This window comes from Pan paniscus, chromosome 4, assembly GCF_029289425.2.
Source record: "Pan paniscus chromosome 4, NHGRI_mPanPan1-v2.0_pri, whole genome shotgun sequence".
Lineage (NCBI taxonomy): Eukaryota > Metazoa > Chordata > Mammalia > Primates > Hominidae > Pan > Pan paniscus.
The window spans coordinates 19679765-19703952 of NC_073253.2; the positions used below are offsets into that span (position 1 = coordinate 19679765).

The 24188-nt window shown below is 37.3% G+C and overlaps 1 protein-coding gene across 3 annotated transcripts in view; it reads left to right on the plus strand.

Annotated features, from left to right (window-relative positions):
* Positions 1-549: 549 nt before the first annotated feature.
* The window catches only part of SPATA9 (spermatogenesis associated 9), a 41028-nt gene continuing 17389 nt past the window's right edge, over positions 550-24188 (plus strand). The window contains exons 1-4 of one of the 3 annotated variants that reach the window (XM_063604378.1): positions 550-865; positions 12120-12299; positions 16837-16925; positions 23809-24036. In XM_063604378.1, coding sequence (XP_063460448.1) covers positions 16860-16925; positions 23809-24036 — 294 coding nt within the window. In that variant the 5' untranslated portion in view covers positions 550-865; positions 12120-12299; positions 16837-16859. Of the gene's footprint in view, positions 866-12119; positions 12300-16034; positions 16660-16836; positions 16926-23808; positions 24037-24188 lie in introns of those variants that run through there. The other 2 variants (XM_003822760.5, XM_008976346.4) reach the window with 2 other exon arrangements.

Here is a 24188-nt window from a genome sequence, read left to right on the forward strand (position 1 = left end):
TTCCTGGTAAATGTTTCCCATTGGCCAGGTCACCACATTAAGAGTATGATCATAATTCTTGATGCTACCTATGGAGTGCTCATTGTATACCAGGCACTGTGATATTTACTGTACATATATTATCTCATTTACTCTTTATGATAGCCCTGTAAAGTAGGCATAATTTATCCCCATTTTATAGATGAGAAAACCGACGGTCCAAGAGATTTACAAATGTGCCACATTGTTTAAGTAGCAGAGCCAGGATATGAACTCAGGTTAGCCTGGTTACAATCATTATGAAACACCATTCTCCTAAATATAAATACATTTTGTTCCTTCATTAAAATATACCCAGCAGAACCTCAACCTGGCAAAAATAGAAGCTCAATGAATCGCAGCATTGAAAGCACTTTATTAAATGAGTTGAACTGAGCAGGGTGCATGCTGAAAGCTCCCACTGACCTTCAAGCCTGCGCCTTCCATTTGTTCCAGCTCATAGTGCTCCACTCCCACCCCTTTCAAATCTCAGGGAGATTTTATTGTTATGTTGTTGCATTCAGGTAGTAAATGAATAGTCTTTTTTTTTTAGTAATTGAGTTGAGTTTGCTGTAATAAATAATGATAATTTTGTTGTTGCTCTCAGGTAATAAGTAGTAGTCTTTTTATTTTTGTAATTGAGTCCAGTTTGATGTAATAAACCAAATGTTAATCTCGTTTCATTTAAAACTTCTTCCCATTCCCCGTTGAGTTTTGCTCCAGGCTTGGAAGTCTACAGTGGAAGAGTGAGGGAACTTTGGTCAGCTGCTTTTCCTCTCCTCAGCTCTCCTCCCTCATCGGTTTCTGCTTTTGGCCTCTTCAAAGCTGCAAGAGGGAAGGAGAAAAGGTAAGATAGGAAAAGCTCTTACTTAACTGCATGGTTATGACTGACATTGGTGCCCTTAGGAGTGGCAAATAACCCGAGGTTATTTGTCTCTTGGAAGCCTTCCGGGAACCTTCTACTGCATTTCTGGCCAGATAACAATCTAGTCCCTGAGCGTCTAGGAGTCTGCCTGACACTGCCCCTTCAGATGGAGCCTGCTGTGAGAATTTCAGACTGGCTCCCTTCACAGATGCTTGCATCAAGTCCACAGCTTGCTGTGAACTTAGCCTTCCCTCTCTTTAGTCTAGACCATAACATGCTCATTTCATTCCAGCCCCACTGTCTGCTTATTTTCCTCTCCCACGTTTCCTCCTCTCTGCCAATCTCAATGTAATTCCCATCTGATCGCAGTGCACACCTTTTTCCATGAAGCAATGCCTTATTTATTCCTTCCCACAGTGATTTTCCCAAATGAAAGTCCCAAGCACTCTATTATGTACCAAAAGAAAAAAGAAGAAATCAGTTTTACTTAAGAAGCTTGAGTACATATATTAAATATTGACCCCAGGGTACACATCATTTTTAACATTCCATGTAATTAAATATGAAGTAGTAGGCATAGGCACTTCTGCTGCTTACTGAAACACATGATTGCCTCAAGGAAATGTACTTGTGTAATTGAGCTGTGAGCTGCTTTTTTTTTTTCATGGAATGTCATTTTCATGGAATGTCATTTCATGGAATGTCATTTTCACTTGAAAGACTGACTGACAAAAACACCCAACTATGGTTATAGGGAGCTGGGTATTTGGCAGGTATTTTCTTGAATGTAAAAGAAGCGAGTCTGTCATTTCAAGGAAAACAATTGACAGTGTTTATTGCCAATGATAAATGTGAGCTTTAAAGCAAAAATTAGAACTCGGGAAAACTTGCATCCACAATGATGAGCTTGACAATTTGTGGTGGTTTTGTAGCTGTGGCTACACATTCTTCAATACAGCGCCCTACAAGAGACGGAGGTTACCTTCCCTCCCCTTGATTGTGGAGTTGATTGTCTCTAGTGATGAGCTATCATACTGAGATTAGTTATAAAATGACTGTGGCTCCCATCTTGAGCAGACTATCTTGTTCTCTCTCTGTCTCTCTCTCTGTGTGTGTCTCTCCTTGCCACTCCTGTTTCTTTTGAACTGCTCACCATGGGACAATCCGCCAGGTTGTGAGGTGGCCCTGAGAGAGGGAAGCCAGCTGAGGACATACTGAAGCAGTCTATGGAGAGGCCACATGGTAAGGAACTGAGGGTTCCCAGCAACCATGGGAGTGAACTTGGGAGTAGATCTTCTGAAGCAGCCAAAAGGCACACGAGTGAGCTTGGAATTGGACCATCTCTCAGTTGAGTCCTAAGAAGACCATAGCCCAGCCAACAGTTTGACTGCAACCTCTTGAATGATTTCAAGCCAGAACCACCTAGCTAAGCCACTCTTAAATTCCTTACCCAAAGAAACTGTGAGATAACAAAAGTTTATTGTTTTAAGTTGCTGAGTTGGGGTAATTTGCTATGCAAAGATATTGAGAGAACCAATATTATTCAAATAATCAATGCATGATGTTATAAAATTATGCATTAGTAAATGAGCCAAAGTGGAGGATAGATTTATAAATTTTAATGTAACAGAGCATAAAAAGTTCACTGATATGGTATTTAGGTTGCACCTAATCTTTAAGAAATTACCGTTTTGTTTTGTTTTGTTTCATTTGGAGACAGGGTCTTGCTCTGTCCCCTGGCTTGGAGTGCAGTGGTGCAATCCTAGCTCTTAGTTCACTGCAACTTTGGACTCCTAGACTCAGTGCTGCTCCCATCTCAGCCACCTGCACACCAGATTAATTCTTTTAATTTGTTGTAAAGACTGGGTCTTGCTATGTTGCTCAGGGTGGTCTCGAACTCCTGACCCCAAGCAGTCCTCTTGCCTCGAGCTCCCAAAGTGCTGGGATTAGAGGCATGAGCCACTGTGCCAAGGCATCATTTGTTGAGTGCTGCTGTAGGATCAAAGAGTAATGCCCACTGTTATCTGGAAAAACTATTACAATACTCCTTTCTTTTACAATTACATATCAGTGTGAAGCAGGATTTTCTTTATGTATTTCACCCAAAACAATGTACTTCAACAGCTTAAATTCAGAAGCAGATATAGAAAACAAATGTTTTCTGTGGTACTAGACATTGAAGAGATTTGCAAAAATGCAAACAGTACCACTCATCTTACTACATTTTTTATTTTAGAAAATAGTTATTTTTCATAGAAAATGTTATTGTTAGTTTTAAATGAATTGTATTAGTTTTATTTTACTGTGTAAAAATTACCACAAGATTTAACAGCTTAAAACAGTTGATATTTATTATCTTATTGTTTCTGTGGGTCAGGAGTCCAGGTGCAGCTTAGTTGGGTATCTCTGGCTCAGGGTCTCTCACAAAGCTATAATTAAGTGTCAGTGGGGTGACAGTCATCTTAAGGCTTCACTGGGTGAGGATCTGTTTTTAAGCTCACTATATGGCTATTGACAGGACCCAGGTCTTCATTGCTGTTGGCCAGAGACATTGGTTCCTTGCCACATGGATCTTTCCATAGGACAGCTCTCAACATGGTAGCTGGTTTTCCTTAGAGAGAGATGGGGATTCAGAGAGAGAAAGAGCGAGCAAGACAGAAGCCACAGCCTTTTTGTAACCTAATATCTGAAGTAACATTCCATCATTTCTGCTGTATTCAAGGGAATTAATAAGTCCAGGCCACACTCAAGGGAAGTGGATTACACCAGGGCATGAAGACCAGGAGGCAGGGATCATTGGGCTATCTAAGAAGCTGTATATCATATGATTTAACAAATATTTCATATATTTCTCAGTGTTTGTTTCTAATAAGATAATTATAAATAGATATAACTCACATAAACAGAAGCTATTAGGGAGTTCTCAACAATATATAAGAGTGTAAATGTGTTTGTTTGTTTGTTTGTTTGTTTTTGAGTCAGGGTCTCACTCTATCGCCCAGGCTGGAGTGCAGTGGTGCAATCTCAGCTCACTGCAACCTCCACTTCCTGGGTCCAAGCGATTCTCCTGCCTCAACCTCCCAAGTAGCTGGGAGTGCAGGTGCGTGCCACCACGCCCAGCTAACTTTTGTATTTGTAGTAGAGATAGGGGTTCAACATGTTGGCCAGGCTGGTCTCAAACTCCCGACCTCAAGTGATCTGCCTGCCTCAGCCTCCCAAAGTGCTGGGATTACAGGCGTGAGCCACTGAGCCTGGCCAAACGTGTTTTTAAGACTAAAAAGTTTGAGAACTACTGCTCTAGAAATACAAATATTGACTTGACATGGTAAAGCTGCAGGACATTATTCAGGAGTTGATAATATGTGCCTTACTTTTATTATTATTCATAACCATAAACTCTTACCTACAAAATAGTATTTATAATAGCACTATGAGATACAGAAATTCATATTCAAATATAGTAGCCTTTGTCACATGCATGTATACAGTAGATGTGGTATAAAGACTTCATACTGTATGTACTGTATATTTTTTAACATCTGGAAACACATCACTTAATTTTTTTTAAATGATGCCTATTCCATATATTAAATACTTAGATTAGTAGCTTTCAATAATTAGTGATTTTATTATATTATTATTTTGTTGGATTGGTGTGTTATGTAGCTTCCTCTGGTGCCATCGCTGGACTAAATCTAGAGTTGTCTTGGACAAATAAGAATTATCCTGCCCTCCCTGGTAGAAAGGGGAGAGCAGAGAGCTGTTCTTGTGTCTGTTTCTTTTTAATTGACTTCAGTTCAAAATAATTCTTATGTCAAAGTGGCATATTTTGAAGTGGCATATTCTTCAATCCTTCACATGTAAGAATTATTTTTGTACAAAGTAATTGAGAAATCTCTAAGATGATTGGTTCATATTGGCTGAAAATAAATTTGGTTTCATGGAAAATTTAAATAAATTCACACATAGTGAATTATGTCATGTCTGGGCTCCCTCCTGAAGAGGTATCATCGTCAACTTGCTGGCAGTGTTGGGTTTAAAAGAAAGGGTGGGATGCATCCTTTAGCGTTTTTATTTTTAGCACTGTTGAGTGAACATGATACTTTTCTTTTTTATAGTTATGTAGATTTACATAAAATGACCAGTTTTCTTTTTCCTTATGCTTCAACATTGTTGGTTTGACCAAGGAAATTTGCCTAAGTAGCTAGGTAATTAAGTAATATACTCTATGACCATAGCTGAAGGGATTAAAATACAAAATCTGTACTTTAAGTCATGCTCTGCAGAGGTTACCGTCTAAGTAGATAAATCTAAGACTTCTAACTAAAGATCATAACAATATATGAAGCTTATATGTACTTACATATATGTACTTAAAATGTATGTAATACTTATTTATTTGCCTTCTTTTTGAGACTAGGTCTTGCTCTCTTTCCCAGGCTGGAGTGTAGTGGTGTGAGCATGGGTCACTGCAGCCTTGACCTCCTGGGCTCAAGTGTTCCTCCCACCTCAGCCTCCAGAGTAGCTAGGACTACAGGTGTGTGACGCTATACCAGGCTGCTTTTTTATGTTTTGAAGAGATGGGGTCTCGCTGTGTTACCCAGGCTGGTCTCAGAATCCTGGGCTCAAGCAATCCTCCTGCCTTGGCCTCCCAAAGTTCTGGAATTTACAGGTGTGAACCACCTGGTCTGGACTTTGCTTTTCTTGAAATGCTTCAATTATAGTTTGCCTATTTCCAACATGGAAGATTCTATCAGGAGATACTCAGCTAGACAGTGATGACTACAGATTGTTAAGATCCAAAAAAGAGAAAGATGTCAATTTAAAATATATTTATAACAAAAAATTTTCTAAGGCGAAAATAAGACCTATTTTTTAATCAGGGGAATATTTAATATTATATATAGTTAACTTTTTCAAGTGTTGCAGAATGCAGGTATCAAACATTCATCTCAAAATGTGAGCAAGTTACTAATGAAAGAAATGGTTTTTCAAGGTTTTCTTTGTAGTTTTACAACATATGTGTGTACTTCTAACATATTGTTTAGTTTTAAATGTTTTTGAGCTTCATATAAATAAAATCTTGTGCCTTTTTTCTGTGCCTTGCTTTTTCTCATTCAAAATTATTACATCCCTGAAATTTATTCGTTATGTTGCATGTAGTTATAATTCATTCATTTTTATTGCTGTACAGCAGCTATTATGGATATATTATGCTTTATTTATTAATTCTACAGTTGATGAATATTTGGGTTGCTTACAATTTCTTAATATTTCAATTGTAGCATTGAACATTCTCATATCTAGGTCTCCTGGTGCTGGTGGGGATATTTCTAGGTTTGGAAGCAGTGATCACAGCTATGGGTATCTTCAGTTGTACTTGATGATACTAATTGTTTTTTAAAGTAAGCATGCCAGTTTACATTCTCGCTACCAGTGCGTGAGCATTCCTGAGCTCTACATTGTTGCTAGCCCTTGATATAATACAAAAACAATGAAGAAAATGAAGAATGCAAGGAAAACTTGATGACAATACAATTTGTGGAAGACTTTAACATTTCTTTTTCAGTAATATATTTAACAGGCAAAAATTAGTGGGCTATAAAAGAATTGAATAATACAATCAATAAATTCAATGTATCGTATTCTTGCATTATTTGACTAGAGTAATATGTCTCCTTTGTATGACTTAGAACATTTGTGAAAAAATTGGTATGTAGTTGGCTACAAAGAAAACCTTGAAATCAGAAAAAGTGGAGATTTTATAGACCATATTCTCTGATCTAAAAGTCAATCAAGTAGAAAGAAATAATAATATAATATTAAACCTTAATTACTGGGAAGTTATAAAATGTAATTAAGATAGTCCTTGGAGCAAAAAGAAATCAAAGGAAGCATTGAAAAGAACTCTTCTTTCAAAAATAAATGGGATATAGTGAAAGGCATATTTAGAGTACTTTCATTATTAAAGAAGAAAAACTAAAAGTAAGGAAACTTTGTACTTAACCTTAAATTCTTCCTGAGCATAGATTAAAGAAAAAGGAAAAAATATACAAGATTAGAAATAATATAGATCCAGAAGACTAAAAATTAAATGCACTTCTGTGGCAACATATTTGAAATTTTTGCATGAGTATTTCTTAGTAAGACATAAATCACCAAAATCGGTCCCCAAATAAGAAAATTTTAATGTACAAATTGCCACATGTGAAAATTTGAAACTTGGTGATACTAGCTTCTAAAAAGATATCAGGACCAAATATTTCTACAGCTGAGTTCTAACTAGCTTTTTAAAAAAATATGTAAATTATGCCTCATTTTTAAGAAAGAAAAAGAAATTTGAAATATTCTGATGTTATTATTTCAGGCACCACTGAAAGATGCAAACCTTTTCAATTCATATTCACAAAAATTTAATACCAATCTGTTAAGTACAAAAAAAAGCCATAGACCAATCTCACTTATGAATATAGTGGCAAAAATTATAAATGAAATCTAGCAAGATAAAAAAGGAATACACTGTAATCAAATACAAATTCTTTTTTCCAAAAATGTAAAGACAGTTTAAATATCAGGAAAGCCAATACATACTTTGCTATGTCAACAAATTGAGGGACAAAAGTGATCATATTCATAGATTATGAAATGGAAGTTGATAAAATTCGATAATCAATCCCAGCAGAAACAAACAAAACCAAAATCGGCATAGAAAGAAACTAAATATGATAAAGATTATTTAGAATAATGTTTGGTGTTGGCTTCAGTAAACAGTATAATATTGAAGCCATTTTAATTGAAAACAGGAACAATATAGGTGATCCTGCTGTAATAATTATTCAGAACTGTTTTAGAAGTTCTAGCAAACACAATAAAATAGGAGAATAAAATAATTGGCATTAACATGGAAAAAGAAGAGATAAAAATATCTTTTGTAACCCCTTGAAGATACTGAATTTGTAGAAACTCTGAGAAATTAGCAGAAAAACTGAGATTAGCATAAGGAAAAAAACACTACTACAAAGAATGAAAGAGTGAGAATCTTGCCTTAACAGAAAGTAAAACATACTATTAAGCCACGGTAGTCAAATCAGTATTTTAATGACATAGAAGGAGACAAATAGATCCGTGAGACAGCATAGAAATCCCAGAAATAGTTCCCAACATATATGTGTGTATGTGTTTATATATAAACATATATGACAAAAGTGGTATTTCGTATCAATGAGAAAACAACAGTTTATTTAATCTGTGGTACTAAAACAATTGGATATTCAGATGGATGAAAGTAACAGCCTATTAAAAATAAAGCATTAATGGAAGGAAATGTTGAAATAATAAATGAATTTTTTTTTTTTTTTGAGACGGAGTCTTGCTCTGTCGCCCAGGCTGGAGTGCAGTGGCACGATCTCGGCTCACTGCGAGCTCACCCTCCCAGGTTCACGCCGTTCTCCTGCCTCAGCCTCCCGAGTAGCTGGTACTACAGGCGCCCGCCACCAGGCCCAGCTAATTTTTTGTATTTTTAGTAGAGATGGGGTTTCACCAATAAATGAATTTTTAAAGAAAAGAAACAGAAGAAAATTAGAGAGACTACATGTATAACTGAGGGCCTAGAAAAAAACTCCTTAAAAGGAAAATCAGAAGCTTTAAAAAGAAAAGACAGTTTTATTTGACTATATATAGATTAAAAAATAAACCAGAAATATTGTTTGTCTTTTAAAAATGTGTTTTTTAAAAGGTAATTTGCTTTTAATCTATAAAAGTATTGGCTTCACTATAGTTTGAGAAGCTCTTATTTAGGCTGTTCATCTATCTCCTATATTTCTGGGAAACTGGAAGATAAATCTAAAAGTTAGATCATGCTGGAATTTTTTGGCTGGAATATATCATAGATGGTACATACTTCATATTGCATTACGTTAGGAAACCCATAATATCTGTTTGTCCCATATTAGTGATGTCAATATTGACCACTAGATTAGCATGATGATGGCCTGATTCTTCCATTGCAAAGCCCAAATCATCACAACTAAGACCAGTAGGAACCAGCTCAAGCCGGCCTGAGTTTCCTTTTAAAGGACTCCATTAATCTTCAAAATTATTCTAACTTTTTGGCATAAAATCTCCCTGGCTCACCTTGTGCTTATCCTGCCCCAGACTTGGTATCACATATTTCTTTAGGAGTCCTGGTTCATTGTACTAACAAATGGTATTAAAGCCCAGAATTTAGATACCAGGGTGCTCTTTTCTACTGGGTTGGCCATGATTCTAGCCATTTCAGCCTGTACATCTAGGAAAAATATATTCTTAAAAATCTTGAGTTTACGATATTTCCAATTCTGTTTAACATTACAGCATTTTACATTGTTCTTTGATCTTCTTTTTTTTAACTTTTATTTTAGCGGTTCATGTGTAGGTTTGCTATATAGGTAAACCCTTGTCATGGGGGTTTGGTGTACAGATTATTTCATTACTCAGGTATTAAGCATAGTACCCAATATTTTTTCTCATCCTCTCCCTCCTTCCAACTTTCACCTTCAAGAAAGCCCCAGTCTCTGTTGTTCCCCTCTATGTGTCTATGTATTCTTGTTGCTTAGTGCCAACTTATAAGTGAGAACATGTAAAATTTGGTTTACTGTTCCTGCATTATTTTGCTTAGGATAATGGCCTTCAGCTCTATCCATGCTGCTGCAAAAAAACATTATCTCATTCTTTTTTATGGCTGCATAGTATTCCATGGTGGGTATATACCACATTTTCTTTATCTGGTACCTCATTGTGTTTTTGATTTGCATTTCTCTAGTTATTAGTGATGTTGAACATACTTTCATATGCTTGGTGGCTGCAAAAGTATGTCTTCTAATTGGGTCTTCTCTTACACTGAAATTTTTTATTCCTAACATTATTAACCCAATAATGTGTTTGTCCTGCACTATAAGAAAAATAATTTCAAATAACAAAACCAATATTAATACTAACAAGAAAATGACTGAATGAGACTTAGCATGTCTTTTTGGTTTATTGTCCTTGCAGTGTCTTGTACCGTGTTTTAAATTCACTCCAAATAAATCCTTTCTAGGTGTTATTATATAACCAATTTGATATACAGCTTTAAAAAAATTTTAGGGATTGCTTTTTAAAAATAAGTATTTTGAAATTGTTTACATGTATATTCTTTTGATCTCTACTGCATTACATATCTACATTTACCTTACTCATGTATTTATCAATACTACCCTCATAAACCTGCTACACATTTATTTTCTAGTCTCAGAGATGTACAATAATAGACTGTCTGCAATTAATTATATACAATAATGGACTGTTTTCAATTAATATAGTCGGTATTATTTACCAGGAAACAGCAGAAAGGGAAATGTTCTTATTGTGTCTGTTTTCTGGTCTTATGGAGCTCATATCGTGTTGTTGGGATGTGTCACATGAGCCAGTATTCACTATAACGGGTTACAGTTTTTAAAATGCAGTGTTTTGTGGGAGAAAAAGTTTTCTTTCTATAATGTTTGATAAAACATGTGTGTCTATGTGTATTTATATATGTGTCTTATGTGTCTTAGGTGCTTGCATTTACATATATGTTAGTTGACTCCATAATGAATTTTTTAATGATAAAATTTTTCAGCTTGGCTGAGATGTAACTAATAGATTTTATTATATTCATTCAGGAAGGTTTTTAAAATTATTATTTTTATATATTTAGGGAGTACTAGAGCAGTTTTGTTATATGGATATGTTGTGAAGTGGTGAAGGTTAAGCTATGAGTGCAATCATTACCCAAATATTGTACATTGTACCCATTAGGTAATTTCTCATCCCTCACCCCCTTCTACCTTCTCACCTTTCTGAGTCTCCAGTGTCTATTATTCCACTCTATATGTCCATGTTTATGCATTATTTAGCTCCCACTTATAAGTGAGAACATGCGGTAATTTACTTTCTGCTTCTGAGTTATTTCACTTAATATAATGGCCTCCAGTTCCATCTACGTTGTGTAAAATGCATGATTTCTGGCCAGGTGTGGTCATACCTGTAATCCAAGCATATTAGGAGACCAAGGTGGGAGGACTGCTTGAGGTCAGGAGTTCAACACCAGCCTGGGCAACATAGCCAGACCCCATCTCTATAAAAATTTTAGAAAATTAGCCAGGCATGATGGCACATGCCTGTAGTTAGCTACTTAGGAGGCTAAGGTGGGAAGATCATTTGAAACCGGGAGTTTGGGGCTGCAGTGAGTTTTGATCACACCACTGCACCACTGCACCTCTTGCACTTTGTGAGAGAGAGATACTGTCTCACAAAAAAGAGACAAGATTTCATTCTTTTTTATGGCTGAATAGTATTCTATGGTATATACACACCATATTTTCTTTATTCAATTACACATTCATGCACACTTAGGATGATGTTTTGCTATTGTAAAAAGTGCTGCAATGAATGTAAGAATGCAGGTATCTTTCTGATATAATAATTTCTTTTTCTTTGGGTGGACACATGGTAGTGGGATTGCCAGATCGAGTAGTAGTTCTATTTTTAGTTCTTTGCAAAATCTCCATACTGTTGTCCATAGAAGTTGTACTAATTTACATTACCACCAACCATATATAAATGTTCCATTTTCTCTGCATTCTCACCAACATCTGGAAAGATTTATTGAGTGCCTATCATGTAAAAGCACTGTCTAGGTATTGGGAATACACCCTTGAACAAAACAAAGACCCAGAACTCAGGGAACTTATAATCTGATAGGGGAAACAGACAACAAATAAATCTGGCCATTTTTGCTTCCTACCATCTAACCAACTCTCAGCAACTCCCAAACCTGGGTAACAATGCTAATGTTGCCGATTCTCTCTTCTATATAGCCTGTTACTTTACCATAACTATTTGAAGACATCCGTTAGTCTTTCCCATTGCCTGCTCCTTATTAATGGTACCCAACTGGAATTGTAAAATATGGTAATTAAAGAACTTTTAAGAAGAATCAAAATGTTATCAATATATCTGTTTTGAAACGTATTTGTGACCTATGTAGCAGGCATTTATTTTTGCTATTAAAATGATTATTTGCCTTACAGGAGAATTTTATTTAGGGCTATTTTTAAAGAATACACTCCCCTAATACATTTTAAATGATTCAACTTACAAATTTCTTATTTACACACAAAAGGCTTCAAATTCTTATTAGAATGAGAAGGTCTATACATTTTCTCTTGTGACCCAGGATTTCCCAAGCTTGGCCAACCTATGACTGAAAGTGGAATCACAAGAATAATGATAACCTGGATTTCACTGGCTTTGCCCCATCTGCAAAACTTCAAGTCTCTACAAAGGCCTGAATCTGCTGTCTCCTAAGTATTTTTGGGAATTCCCACGGGGTGTCTAATTATCAGGAACAAATCTGGTAAGCAGCCTGGCAAGTGGCATCTGCTTGGCCCTTTTAATTATTTCTATGAATACCTTCATGTTTCCTTTGGGATCTGCTTCGGTTTTGGCTATTTTCTGGACACAATAGGTACCACTACTGATGTAGCAACACTTTCAAAGAGCCAGGGATCTTTGGCAAAGTCCAAGAGAATGCCTCTTTTCCCTTTTTTGTTTTGCTGTCCGTGAAAGGAATACCCTAGCTGTATAGCTAACTTGTGTCCACTGCCTTAGAAAGTTTAGGAAGACTACTTAAGGCTTATCTTTTCCTCCCATCTACTCCTAATCCCTGTGGAATGTGAGATCAAGGATAGCTCTGAGGGACATACCCCAGACTGTGCTCAGAATCACATCTCTCCTCTGATTATTAAGGCATTGCTACCAGATTGGATTTTTAGAGTGGGATGCCTCACTGAATCTGAGTTACCCCCCGCCCAGGAGGGTCCTGCAGTCTCACGCATGTAGGATTTCATCAGGTTGCCCCATCAGTTCTCCAACATCAGGACCTGTTTGAGTCTTCAATAGTAGATGTTGAGACTTCTTCTGCACGCTCGATTGATTTATATAAAACTTTTCACTAGTCTCTAAGCAAGGTGATACACAATCATACTTTCAATTCATGTCATAAACTTGTTATTTAATTAATTAGACATAAGTGAACAATCCTATGGAAATAATATTTCCTAGTTTTTTTTTTAACTTGGAGGTTTTGGGGGCTTTTTACTACTAGATTCCTTTCTAAGTCTCATTTGTGTACATATAATTTTGGATGGTTATAAACTATATTGTTTTACATAATTTTTTGTAAATTAGTTTTACCTACATAGTTAAATATAGAATCCACATCTTACAAACGTAATGAACAGAAACTTTTCCATAGTCTTGAGGTAGCAACCATTTAATGAATGTTGGGTATTTGAATTATTTCCATTCTATACTATTCAGAATAGCCCTGCATATATCATATAATGACACAACTATCATTATAAAAACTATTATTGACTGGGCACGGTGGCTCACATCTGTAATACCAGCACTTTGGGAGGCTGAAGTGGGTGGATCACCTGAGAGAGATCAGGAGTTCAAGAACAGCCTGGCCAACATGGTTACCTGCCTCTACTAAAAATACAAAAATTAGCCAGGCGTGGTCGCGGGTGCCTGTAGTCCCAGCTACTCAGGAGGCTGAGGCAGGAGAATCGCTTGAACCCGGGAGGCAGAGGTTGCAGTTAGCCGAGATCGCGCCACTGCATTTCAGCTTGGGTGACAGAGAGACTCCATCTCAAAAGAAACAAACAAACAAACGAAAAAACTATCATTGAGGATTGACAATTGATATTGGTAATACCAATGTATTTGTATTGATACTTTTCGATTGTGTTCAATACATTCCTAACTAATAGGATTGTTAAGTGAATTTAAAAAGATAAATGATGTTAACTTAGCCCCTAGCACAGTTACTAGTACTTAGTTGGACTTTAATCTATATCAGTTCTCTTCCTCCAGATAATAAGTTTTAAAATTACTTTGACGTTTTTAAACATTTGCCACTCATTTAGATGTGCATAGTCACAAAGCACGCTGTGAACTGGAGGACATAGTACTGGGACCAATAGAACTGATCTGTTTATCAGGTTGACATCCAAAGGAGGTTACTTCGAGTCCAAATCCTTGATCTAAGGCCAACAACAATTCTTAAAGAAGTCTCACATGGCAGATAGGTTTTGAGGATTGGTAGGTAATACATGAAGTGAGGAGTATGACTTCATCTCTGTTGAATTTGAAGTAGGTTTGAGGGAAGGATCCAATTAGGAAGGTTGTTAGAGTTCTAGCCAGTTTGGTGCAAATCAAAATGCTGAAGCCCAGGTGAATCGGGCAAGCCCAGCATTGACTTTTACCCAAGTTTTGCAAAATTTCCAAAACCAGAAGGTCAGTGCATATTTAATGAAACCTGCCACTTATTGGGTATTTAATGTTCATCAAGTATTGTTTCCTTTTTAAAAGGTAAGAGGCTTATAGAACTTATGTAATTTGCCCATGGCAAAGCCTGGTAAGTGATAGAATTGAAACTCAAACCCAGGTCTGACTGACCCCCAGATTTCTATATTTCTATCACTAAGTTTATACTGTCTATATGTGAATTATGTAAAATGTTCATTTTCTTCAAAACTGTGTGCAAAACAAAAGTTCTGTTCTTCTGTATTAAAGCCTTTTAAGTACAGATAAATCTGTACAGCTGTTATAAAAATTATTTGGAGATATTTTTAATTGTTTCCTAGTTTATTTTATAATTATGGGGTACTCTATTATGAACTCTAAAGAATAACATATTGAAGAATTAACAAGAAAAAAACAGACATTGTTATTTCTTTTGTCTAAGTTTATTATCTGAAATAACATAAGATGCATAACGTTATTGGCATAAGAAGATAATTAAACACAAACCAAAATATTATAAGATCATAATGTAAGTGCTGCAGGGTGAGATTTTCTTACTCCATCACCGTCTGTCATTTTTCACCACTCTACTTCTGGGGAGAGGGCTCTTAAGTAAGAAAAGACAAAAAGGACGTTGTTAGCAAACACAAAGAGTTGCTTATGCTTTAAGTGCAGTAAACATTAGCCTGAGAAATGCTTTTCCTCTAGATTTGTTAATTTTATAGGATGCCTAGGAGGGAGAGAACTGATGAAAAAAGAAGAAAATTGGGTAAAACCAGTTGGGCAATGACATTGGAATCAGTGGATGAAAAGAACTAGGGGATGGTGGAAGGGAGGAGAATGGAGAACAGGGAAGAAGACCAGAAAGAGAAGGATCTGCCAGGTGTTCCTCTGCAGTGGACGCTGGTGACCAACTATCTTGCTAGGACAGATAAAGTATTTCATTATCTCATAGACTCCCAGCGTGTGTATTCATCATTGTCTAATATGATTTTCTTTGTACCGATGGATTGCACTTTCCAAATGTTAAGGGCATAGTTATCTTAACCATGAGAGTCATGAGAGGCAAGCAGGTTCTATTTTGGTTAGGAGAGGTGAATGTGGTATGGCGGAGGGTGTTCTAAGGCAGATTGTGGACTAAGAACACCATGAGAGCTGGGGATTTTCAGGCTTCCCATGCTAGAGGAATCCTGGGATGAAGATTTCTCTTTCCCAAACTGTTCCCATGAAGACACTTTCAGCAGCCGTGGCTTTATGCTTGCTGAAGAAAGTGGTCTAGCTGCAATTAAATATGAGGGCTTCAAATTAGAATGGGATTCAGGTTAACCAACTATTTCATTCACACTAAAATATAACTAGGCTGTCGGCCGGGCGTGGTGGCTCACGCCTGTAATCCCAGCACTTTGGGAGGCCGAGGCAGGTGGATCACGAGGTCAGGAGATGGAGACCATCCTGGCTAATACGGTGAAACCCCGTCTCTACTAAAAATGCAAAAAGTTAGCCAGGCGTGGTGGTGGGTGTCTGTAGTCCCAGCTACTCGGGAGGCTGAGACAGGAGAATGGTGTGAACCAGGGAGGCGGAGGTTGCAGTGAGCCAAGATCGTGCCACTGCACTCCAGCCTGGGCAACAGGGCGAGACTCCATCTCAAACAAACAAACAAACAAAATATATATATATATAAAACTAGGCAGTCAATCAAGTCTGCATGGTATCAAGTTCTTCCCATATTTGATCGGGGGAACTAATGGTCATCTGACGTGTGAGGGTACTAGGAGGGTAAAGATGAAGAAAAGAGATTGAGATTATAAAGCAGAGAAACCAAAGACTTTACAGTTTTGCCCGAGTTTGACCTAGTGATCCTCATTGGTGAAGCAAAAACAATCTATTCAGAAGTCTTTCTGAATTCACTGCTGGTGTTTCTTTTCTATTTGGCCTCATATATAAAGCATTTCTTTTAAAGCACACGCCAGTTTTTTTCAAAGGGACCTTTGTTCTCAGATGATCCATTATTTGTGGTATCACTGCAGAATTTGGGACAAATTTCAACTTATATCATAGAACTCCTTAGTGTACTTTATTATTCAATCCCCTCACTCCTTCCCTTATGCCTCCAAACACACTCTTCTTCCTCTCACTGCCAGAGTGATGTCAGAAGATTCTGTAGCAGGTTCTCGGAAGCCTATTGTACAGTAACAAAGAATTCCAGCAGTGAGCTGTGAGTTCTGTCCTTGCTGGCTTTCCCAAGTGGAAGGCTACCCTCATCTTTCACTAATGGCAGACTAGGACAAGCATTACCCAGGCCTGCAAGCTTGTTAAGCACTAGGAACCCAAGCAAGAACTCACCATGCCAATCAAACCTGTTGGGTGGATATGTGGGCAGGTGTTGAAGAACTTTTCTGGAAGAAGTACACACAATCTTGTTGTAAAGGGCGTATGGGTGTGGGAACAATTGGGAATAAGATCCCCTAGAGTTCCTTTACTTTCCCAGTCATCTAGGAATTTGATCAAGTGTTTCATGTTCTTTTGAAACATTTAGGGGATGTTTTCAAAGTTTTCTTTTTCCTAACCTCTTTTTGTCTTAGTCGAGGGGATCCAGAAAGCAATCATGGACCTTGTAGATGAGTTTAAAGACGAATTTCCCACCATCCTAAGATTATCACAGTCTAATCAGGTAATGTGATTTTATAACCTTTAAAAGGAATAGAAAAAATATATTCTATTTTTAGTATCATACCAATTATTTAATGCTTGATTTTGAGATCAGTGCTCAAAACTTTAGAAAACACTAATTTTGCCTCAGAAAAACAAATTTCAAATATTACTCATTAAGAGGGGTCTTTGGGAAGCACAGAGATTGTGGACCAAGAAGTGAGGCAGATTGAGAATTAAGTTTAAAGACAGTAACTATGTCATTAGGGTAAACACCTGGCAGTCTCTCAACACTACAATTGCAATGTAAAATCAGAAAAATACCTAGATACACTTTAGCAAAAATCTATGTCAATTAAATCAGTGCGAAAGCTTGAGATAAATTGTAACAATGGAAAGATAAATACAATATGGATGTGTGTTTAATAAGGAAAGAAAACAGTAGTATCAATTTAAATAAGGTATACATGTACATTTTTTAAACCTCTGTTCCAAAAAGGATTTGAAACAGATAAAATATTGGGAGTGAAGGAGGAGGGAGGTATATATTTTGAAGAGACATAAAGTCAGGAAAAAGTAACAACTTGTTTAGGGAACACATGTAACCTAATTTACTCAAAGGTACACAGCTCTTAATGGAAAAATGTGGTTCGGTCATTTTGATCATAGTTGGAATAGAATATGCTGTGAAGGTACATGGTACAGGAACAATCCACTTATCCACAAGTCAGATTCTTGGCAATGTCAAACATGAGGTATATAACCAAAACCTGGCAGTTAACAAAAAGCACTCTGAGTAACACAGTAATCACAAAGTATACATATTTCATTCCAAAGGGGGGTATTAGAGCTAACTTTAGCCACGCCTGCAGACAACCAGCCATCAGACATTTAGTAAACACCTCACTACTGCTTGGGACTGGAGAGAGGAAATACAGAGATAAACAAGACGTGATCCTTTCCACCAATGAGCTTAATCTAATGGAGATAGAGTTGTAAAGGAGTAATTGCATTAGAATATGGTAAGTGTTACATCTCTATATCTAATTTAGAGGAGTGAATGACTCTACTGAGGAAGGTCAAAGAAGGCTTCATGGAGGAAGCATGCTTTTAAGTTGGGTCCCAACGGATGAATAGTAGTTTTCAAGGTAAAGAAAAGGGTGGGATCAGTGGGTAGGGGCAGGGAAGCATATTCCACTGGCAGTGGGGGTTAGGCCAAAAAGTAGGAAACAGCATAGCATGTTTCCAAAATGTCAAATAAATATAAATTAAAGGCATGTAGGATAGAAGGGTTGAGATAGGAAATAGTAGAAAAAGGGGTGGAGGTCTTTGTATGCCATGTGAAAAAGACTGGACTTTCCCTTATAGGTAACACAGATATCAGCCACAGAGAGGTTTTGGGCTTGGAAATGACATTCAGTTTGCACAACGAAAATACTTTTTTGTGGTAATGAGATCCGAATGGAGGCAGAGCTTCTAGGAAGATTTTGTTGCAAATGACAGCTAAGAACAAGGACATTAACATTGGGAATAGAATGGGTTGAGCACAAGAGATATTTAGCATATTTTGAAACTGACAGTGTGGGATGAGAGAGAATGTGTAAAGGTTGAGGAAGATTCTGGATTTCGTGGGTGGCTAGAAGAATAGTGATCCCGTTAACTAGGACCAAAGACAAGATGAGGAAGAGCAGCTTTGGAGATAATGAGTTTGATTGGATCACAGTTTAAGGGGTCATGCCACATCCTGTCCAAGCCTTGGAGTTGAGTTATAAATTGGATATGTAGGTTGGAAGCTCAAGAGAAGCCCGGCTGAAGATGTATATTTGGGAATCATCAGTGTATAGTGTGATGTTATAGTGTATAGTTAAACCATGTATTTAACTAACTGTAGTGTACATTTAAACCAAAATGGCAATCATCACTGCTGAAGAAGATTGTGTAGTAACATTAGGGCATAGGATAGAACCCCCGACAATGCCATTGTTTAAAGGGTTAGCAGGGCATCAGAGAAAAGAAGAGAATGAAGAGAATGAAATTCTATGAAAGCCATCGAAGTGGAGAGAAAAAGGAGAGAGGAATTAGCAGCAGTCAGAATCCTCAAAGACGTCAAGTATGGGATACATTTTTTAAAGTTATTTTGCATGTCAGTAAAAATTTAGCCAACACTAAGTGGAAAAAATTTTAGTTACCCAGAAAATTTACTTATGTGGAACCCCTCATTCGCCAATAATGGTTGCTGTGACTTAAACTCTTATTTAGCAAAAATAATGTTCTGTTCTGAATAGAAGGTAATTGTTATATATGCAGATGATTCAAATTACTGAGCCTATACATTTCTAAAAATAAGTTAACTGGGCCAGGCGCGGTGGCTCAGGCCTGTAATCCCAGCACTTTGGGAGGCCGAGGCAGGCGGATCACAAGGTCAGGAGATGGAGACCATCCTGGCTAACACGGTGAAACCCCGTCTCTACTAAAAATACAAAAAATTAGCCAGGCGATGTGGCGGGCGCCTGTAGTCCCAGCTCCTCGGGAGGCTGAGGCAGGAGAATGGCATGAACCTGGTAGGCGGAGGTTGCAGTGAGCCGAGATCGCGCCACTGCACTCCAGCCTGGGCGACAGAGCGAGACTCCGTCTCAAAAAAACAAACAAACAAAAAGTTAACTGATATGCACTCTTGTTTACCATTGAATCGGATGAGTTTTAACTGTCAGGACCTACTGAACTCCCTTAGCTATAGTAGAGTTCTGGGACTTGTAGAATGGACTCCTAGATGGTATAATAGAAGACAATACTGATTTAGCCTGTAAGATAATAGCCCTGGGGGAAGTGGACATTCCCAGTATCAGTCATCATAGGAGGAGGCGGTCATATTGGATACAGGACACCAGAACTTGGAAGTTGGCCTTAGTGTCAGGGGAAGCAACTGTTTTCTGCCTTTGGCCGGCCCTCTCTTGGGTCTAGTGTTTGAGGAGGGGTGATACTAAAGGGTAGGAATCTGCAGGCACAGTAGTAACATGGCATCCAAGTGCTGGTCAGATCAGCTAAGCACGAGAGGTAAGGCTTAAGAGTTTCTGAGGGCAAACTGGGTTTTCTAATGCTGTATCTTAGCCTTGGCATCCAGTTGCTCCCCCTTTTTGCATTCCCCTAGCCTTGGTATAAAGTCTTTTGAAACATTGGAAACTATTTTGGCTATGCTCTGGAGTAGGAAGGAAAGACATGGGCAGATGTACATGCCTGGTCAATGTCAAATAGCTCAGGCCAGCACAGTAGTAATTATTTAGAAGGCTCAGGGTGAATCCTAGGAAGCCAGAGACAGGCATGGAAAACCTTGTTATCGTTTTCAAGTTTTGATTCTCCCACCATTGCTGAAATCAGAGAAACTGGGGTTTCATTTAATAAAAGAAATGGCAACTTCATTTATTCATTTCTACCTTCTGAATAGCCTCATTATCATTAGAACCATAAGCATGGTTTATGGTGACATCAGTTGAATATTGTGGTCCCCAAAGATAAAGCTGTGAGTTCCCATTTCCAACTAATTGAAGTAATTTCCTTATAGAACTTTAGCCAACTCAAATAGGAACATAATTAGTTACTTTATTTCTCATTTTCAAAACACTTAATATTGCTGTTTTCCCACTATTTCCTTTGAAGAATGTGTTGCTGAGATTGGCAAGAAACTTGAGTAGTTAGGGGATATTATCACATGTTTGAAGTTATTTACCCTTCAAATATAAATTATGTGGAAAACATTACTAATACTCCGTTGTTAAGCAGATTAATTTTAAAAGGTTAGATTGTAAGTGCTGCAAATTTTTTTTATTTCCAGGATGATCCATACTTCCCGAACAGTGAAAGGAATGGTCTTACAAATTCTTAGAGGGCTTTATTAATTGAGTTGTATCTTAAAATTCTAAATTTTGTGATTAGTATTTAAATCTTCCTCCCCTCCCCCGCACCACCCAGGCATGTATTTATTTACGAAAAGGCCATCTTGCTGGCCTAGAACAAAAAAAGATTTGATGGGAGTGACGATGGAATTTTTATAGAGGAATATATATACCTAGAATACAACCAGAATAATGATTACTAAATCGTTCTTCCTGGATAGATTTTGAAGGAAATCTTCTTTTTGAGGCTAGGAAAGTTACTTTTATTTTATTTTACTTATTTTTTTGAGATGGAGTCTTGCTCTGTCACCCAGGATGAAGGGCAATAGCGCAATCTCCACTCACTGCGACCTCTGCCTCCTGGGTTCAAGCTATTCTCCTGCCTCAGCCTCCCAAATAGCTGGGATTACAGGCGCCTGCCACCATGCTGGATTAATTTTTGTATTTTTAGTAGAGACGGGGTTTCACCAGGTTGGCCAGGCTGGTCTCAAACTCCTGACCCCAAGTGATCTGCCCGCCTTGGCCTCCCAAAGTGCTGGGATTACAGGCGTGAGCCATGGTGCCTGGCCAGAAAGTTAATTTTAGAATCTTGGCTTGAGATGATGGCTTCTGGGGTTCAGTTCTTTCCACCCCTTCTGTCCCAACCAGCCCAGATAATAGCCTTAGTATCTACTTCCTTAGTAAAGAGTAATTTTTAAAGGTTTACACTTGCAAATTTCAAAAGATTTCCATATGATGAATTTAAACTAGTAAACCTTTAAATTATGTACTACAATTGGGTATCTAAAAAATTTTAATTTAGATGCTCATTCTTGGAATAAGAGAAAAATATTTTAGGATAAATACAGTCAATTTTTGTGAGTTTTTAAATATGAAAGATGAATATATCTTTTTTCTGTTATCTTGTACTTAACCATATATACTACAAAATAGAAGTTGTAGACAGGACATATTAGAATCCATGCCAAAAATTTTGGAGTTTTATGCCCTTAGATGTACTTTTCTGAATTCTCTATGCTTTTTTATTTGTTGTTGGTTATTGTTAATGTGTGAAAAAAACTGCTAAGAAGGCACCAATGATGTTTGGAAATTACCTGTAATGGCATTTAGGTTTCTGAAAGTAATGAGACTATGACTGTCACTAGAATGCTAATTCAATTATATTTTTGTCTTTGGTGAGTTGTTTCTTGTGGAGAATTGTCATTATTGTGAAAGTTATAGAACTGTGCACTGAAAACTTTCTGTGTGGTTTCTAATGTAATATTTGGTATTTTTTTGATGTTTCTCAAGATTAATTTGTTTTATTTTCTGATACTCTTCAATCATTCATTCTGACAAAGATAGAGTGCGTATTACATGCCAGACACTACTTTGGCTCTGGAGAAAAACAAGCAAGCTAAATGGATATAAAACACTTACAATTTATACTCTAGTCAAGTAAAAAACAATGAACAAGGAAAATAAACAATATAGTACATTAGTGTAAGTGTTAAGGAGAAGAAAAACTATAGCAGAGAAGGGATGCAAAATCGAGGTGCAGAGATAGAGAGCACAACTGATGATTTTGGTAGAGTGACCAAGAAGGTCTTAGTGAGAAAGTGATTCTTGAATGAAGATGTGAAGGAAGTGAGGGAGTGAACTTTGGGATGCTTGAGGAATCAAATGGCATAGCTAGTGTAAAATCCCAGAAACCTAAAAACTTCGACAAGTTTTTAGGGAAGGGAAGGAAAGAGAAAAAGATGAGGCTGAACAGGTGAAGAAAAGACAACCTTTGTAGGGCCTTGTGGACCACAGTATGTACTTTGGCTTTTACACTGAGAGCAACTGGAAGCCACTGAAGCAGTTGAATAGAAGGAAAATATGATCTGACATGAGTTTTAATTAGATCTCTCTGGCTGGTGTATTGATGAACAGAATGAAAATAGGCAAAGGTGGAAGCAGAGAAACCACTTAGGCAAATTCACTAATCTGGAAAATAGATGATGGTAGAATTCAAATATAATAGACTGGGTGCTGTACTGGGGGTAATGAGAAGTGGTCAAATTCTGGGACAAGGTAGAGAAAGAATTTAGTAAGATTTTCTGACAGGCTAGTTTGACAGATATAGAAGAGTAAAGTTCAGCATTATAATTGCCTATGACAAAGAAATGGGCATGGCTGTAGCAAGAAGAAAATAAAAAAAGAAAAGCAAGATATATATTTAAAGAGTAGAGCTCAAATGGAGAAATCAGTTAAGAAGAATTCTTGTTTACTTAATAGCTCTTTAAAAATTCAGTGTGCATTTGGTACAGTGTACACTGCTCGGGTGATGGGTGCAGCAAAATCTAAGAAATTACCACAAAAGGACGTATTCATGTAATCAAATACCAGCTGTTCCCCAAAAACCTATTTAAATTAAAAAATAATTTTTTAAGTAAAAATTCAGTACACAAAATATGTAAATCTAGGAGGAAAATGAAACATTTGTATCTTTTGGCTGGTTACTTCAATTCTTGATATTTATCCCAGGGAAAAAAATATACATATATAAAGATTTAAAGTCCGGGTGTGGTGGCTCACACCTGTAATCCCAGTACTTTGGGAGGCTGAGGCAGGCAGATCACCTGAGATCAGGAGTTTGAGACCAGCCTGACCAGCATGGTGAAACTCGGTCTCTACTAAAACTATAAAAATTAGATGGGCATGGTGGTGCTTGCGTGTATGCCCAGTTACTCGGGAGGCTGAGTCAGGAAAATTGCTTGAACCTGGGAGGCAGAGGTTGCAGTGAGCTGAGATCGTGCCATTGCACTCCAGCCTGGGCCACAAGAATGAAATTCCATAAAAAAAAAAAAAAAAGATTTAAGTACATGGCAGGGAATTCAAGGGGTTTCATGGGGGGACAGAAATATTGGATGTTGAATATATGCATGGCACCATGCACAATGTAGTTATATAGTAGTCAGTCTCTGCCAGAAGTAGTTTTAATAATGCACTGGAGATTACACATCAGTTACTTTTCAAAGGCCTATTTTTCAGAAAAGAGAACCTGCGCAGAAAACATCCAAAATCAGGATGGCTATTGCTTTAGCTAAGATTAATCGAGCAACATTAATTCGTGGATTAAACAGCATATCCAGATCCTCCAAATCAGTGGCCAAACTTCTGCATCCTCAGCTTGCATGCAGACTTTTAGAGCTAAGGGACATATCTGGTCGTCTGCTGAGGGAAGTTAATGCTCCGAGGCAACCCCTATATAACATGCAGGTAAGGGAATACTGCATATGCACAAGTACCCCTTTTTAAGAAACTTTTAAATTTGCAAAACTTGAAAAATAAAATGTGGTGAACTTGATTGTCCTGTGTAAAACAGATATACTTGGATAAGAGAAATGAATGGTTGGGCCTTTTTAAAATAT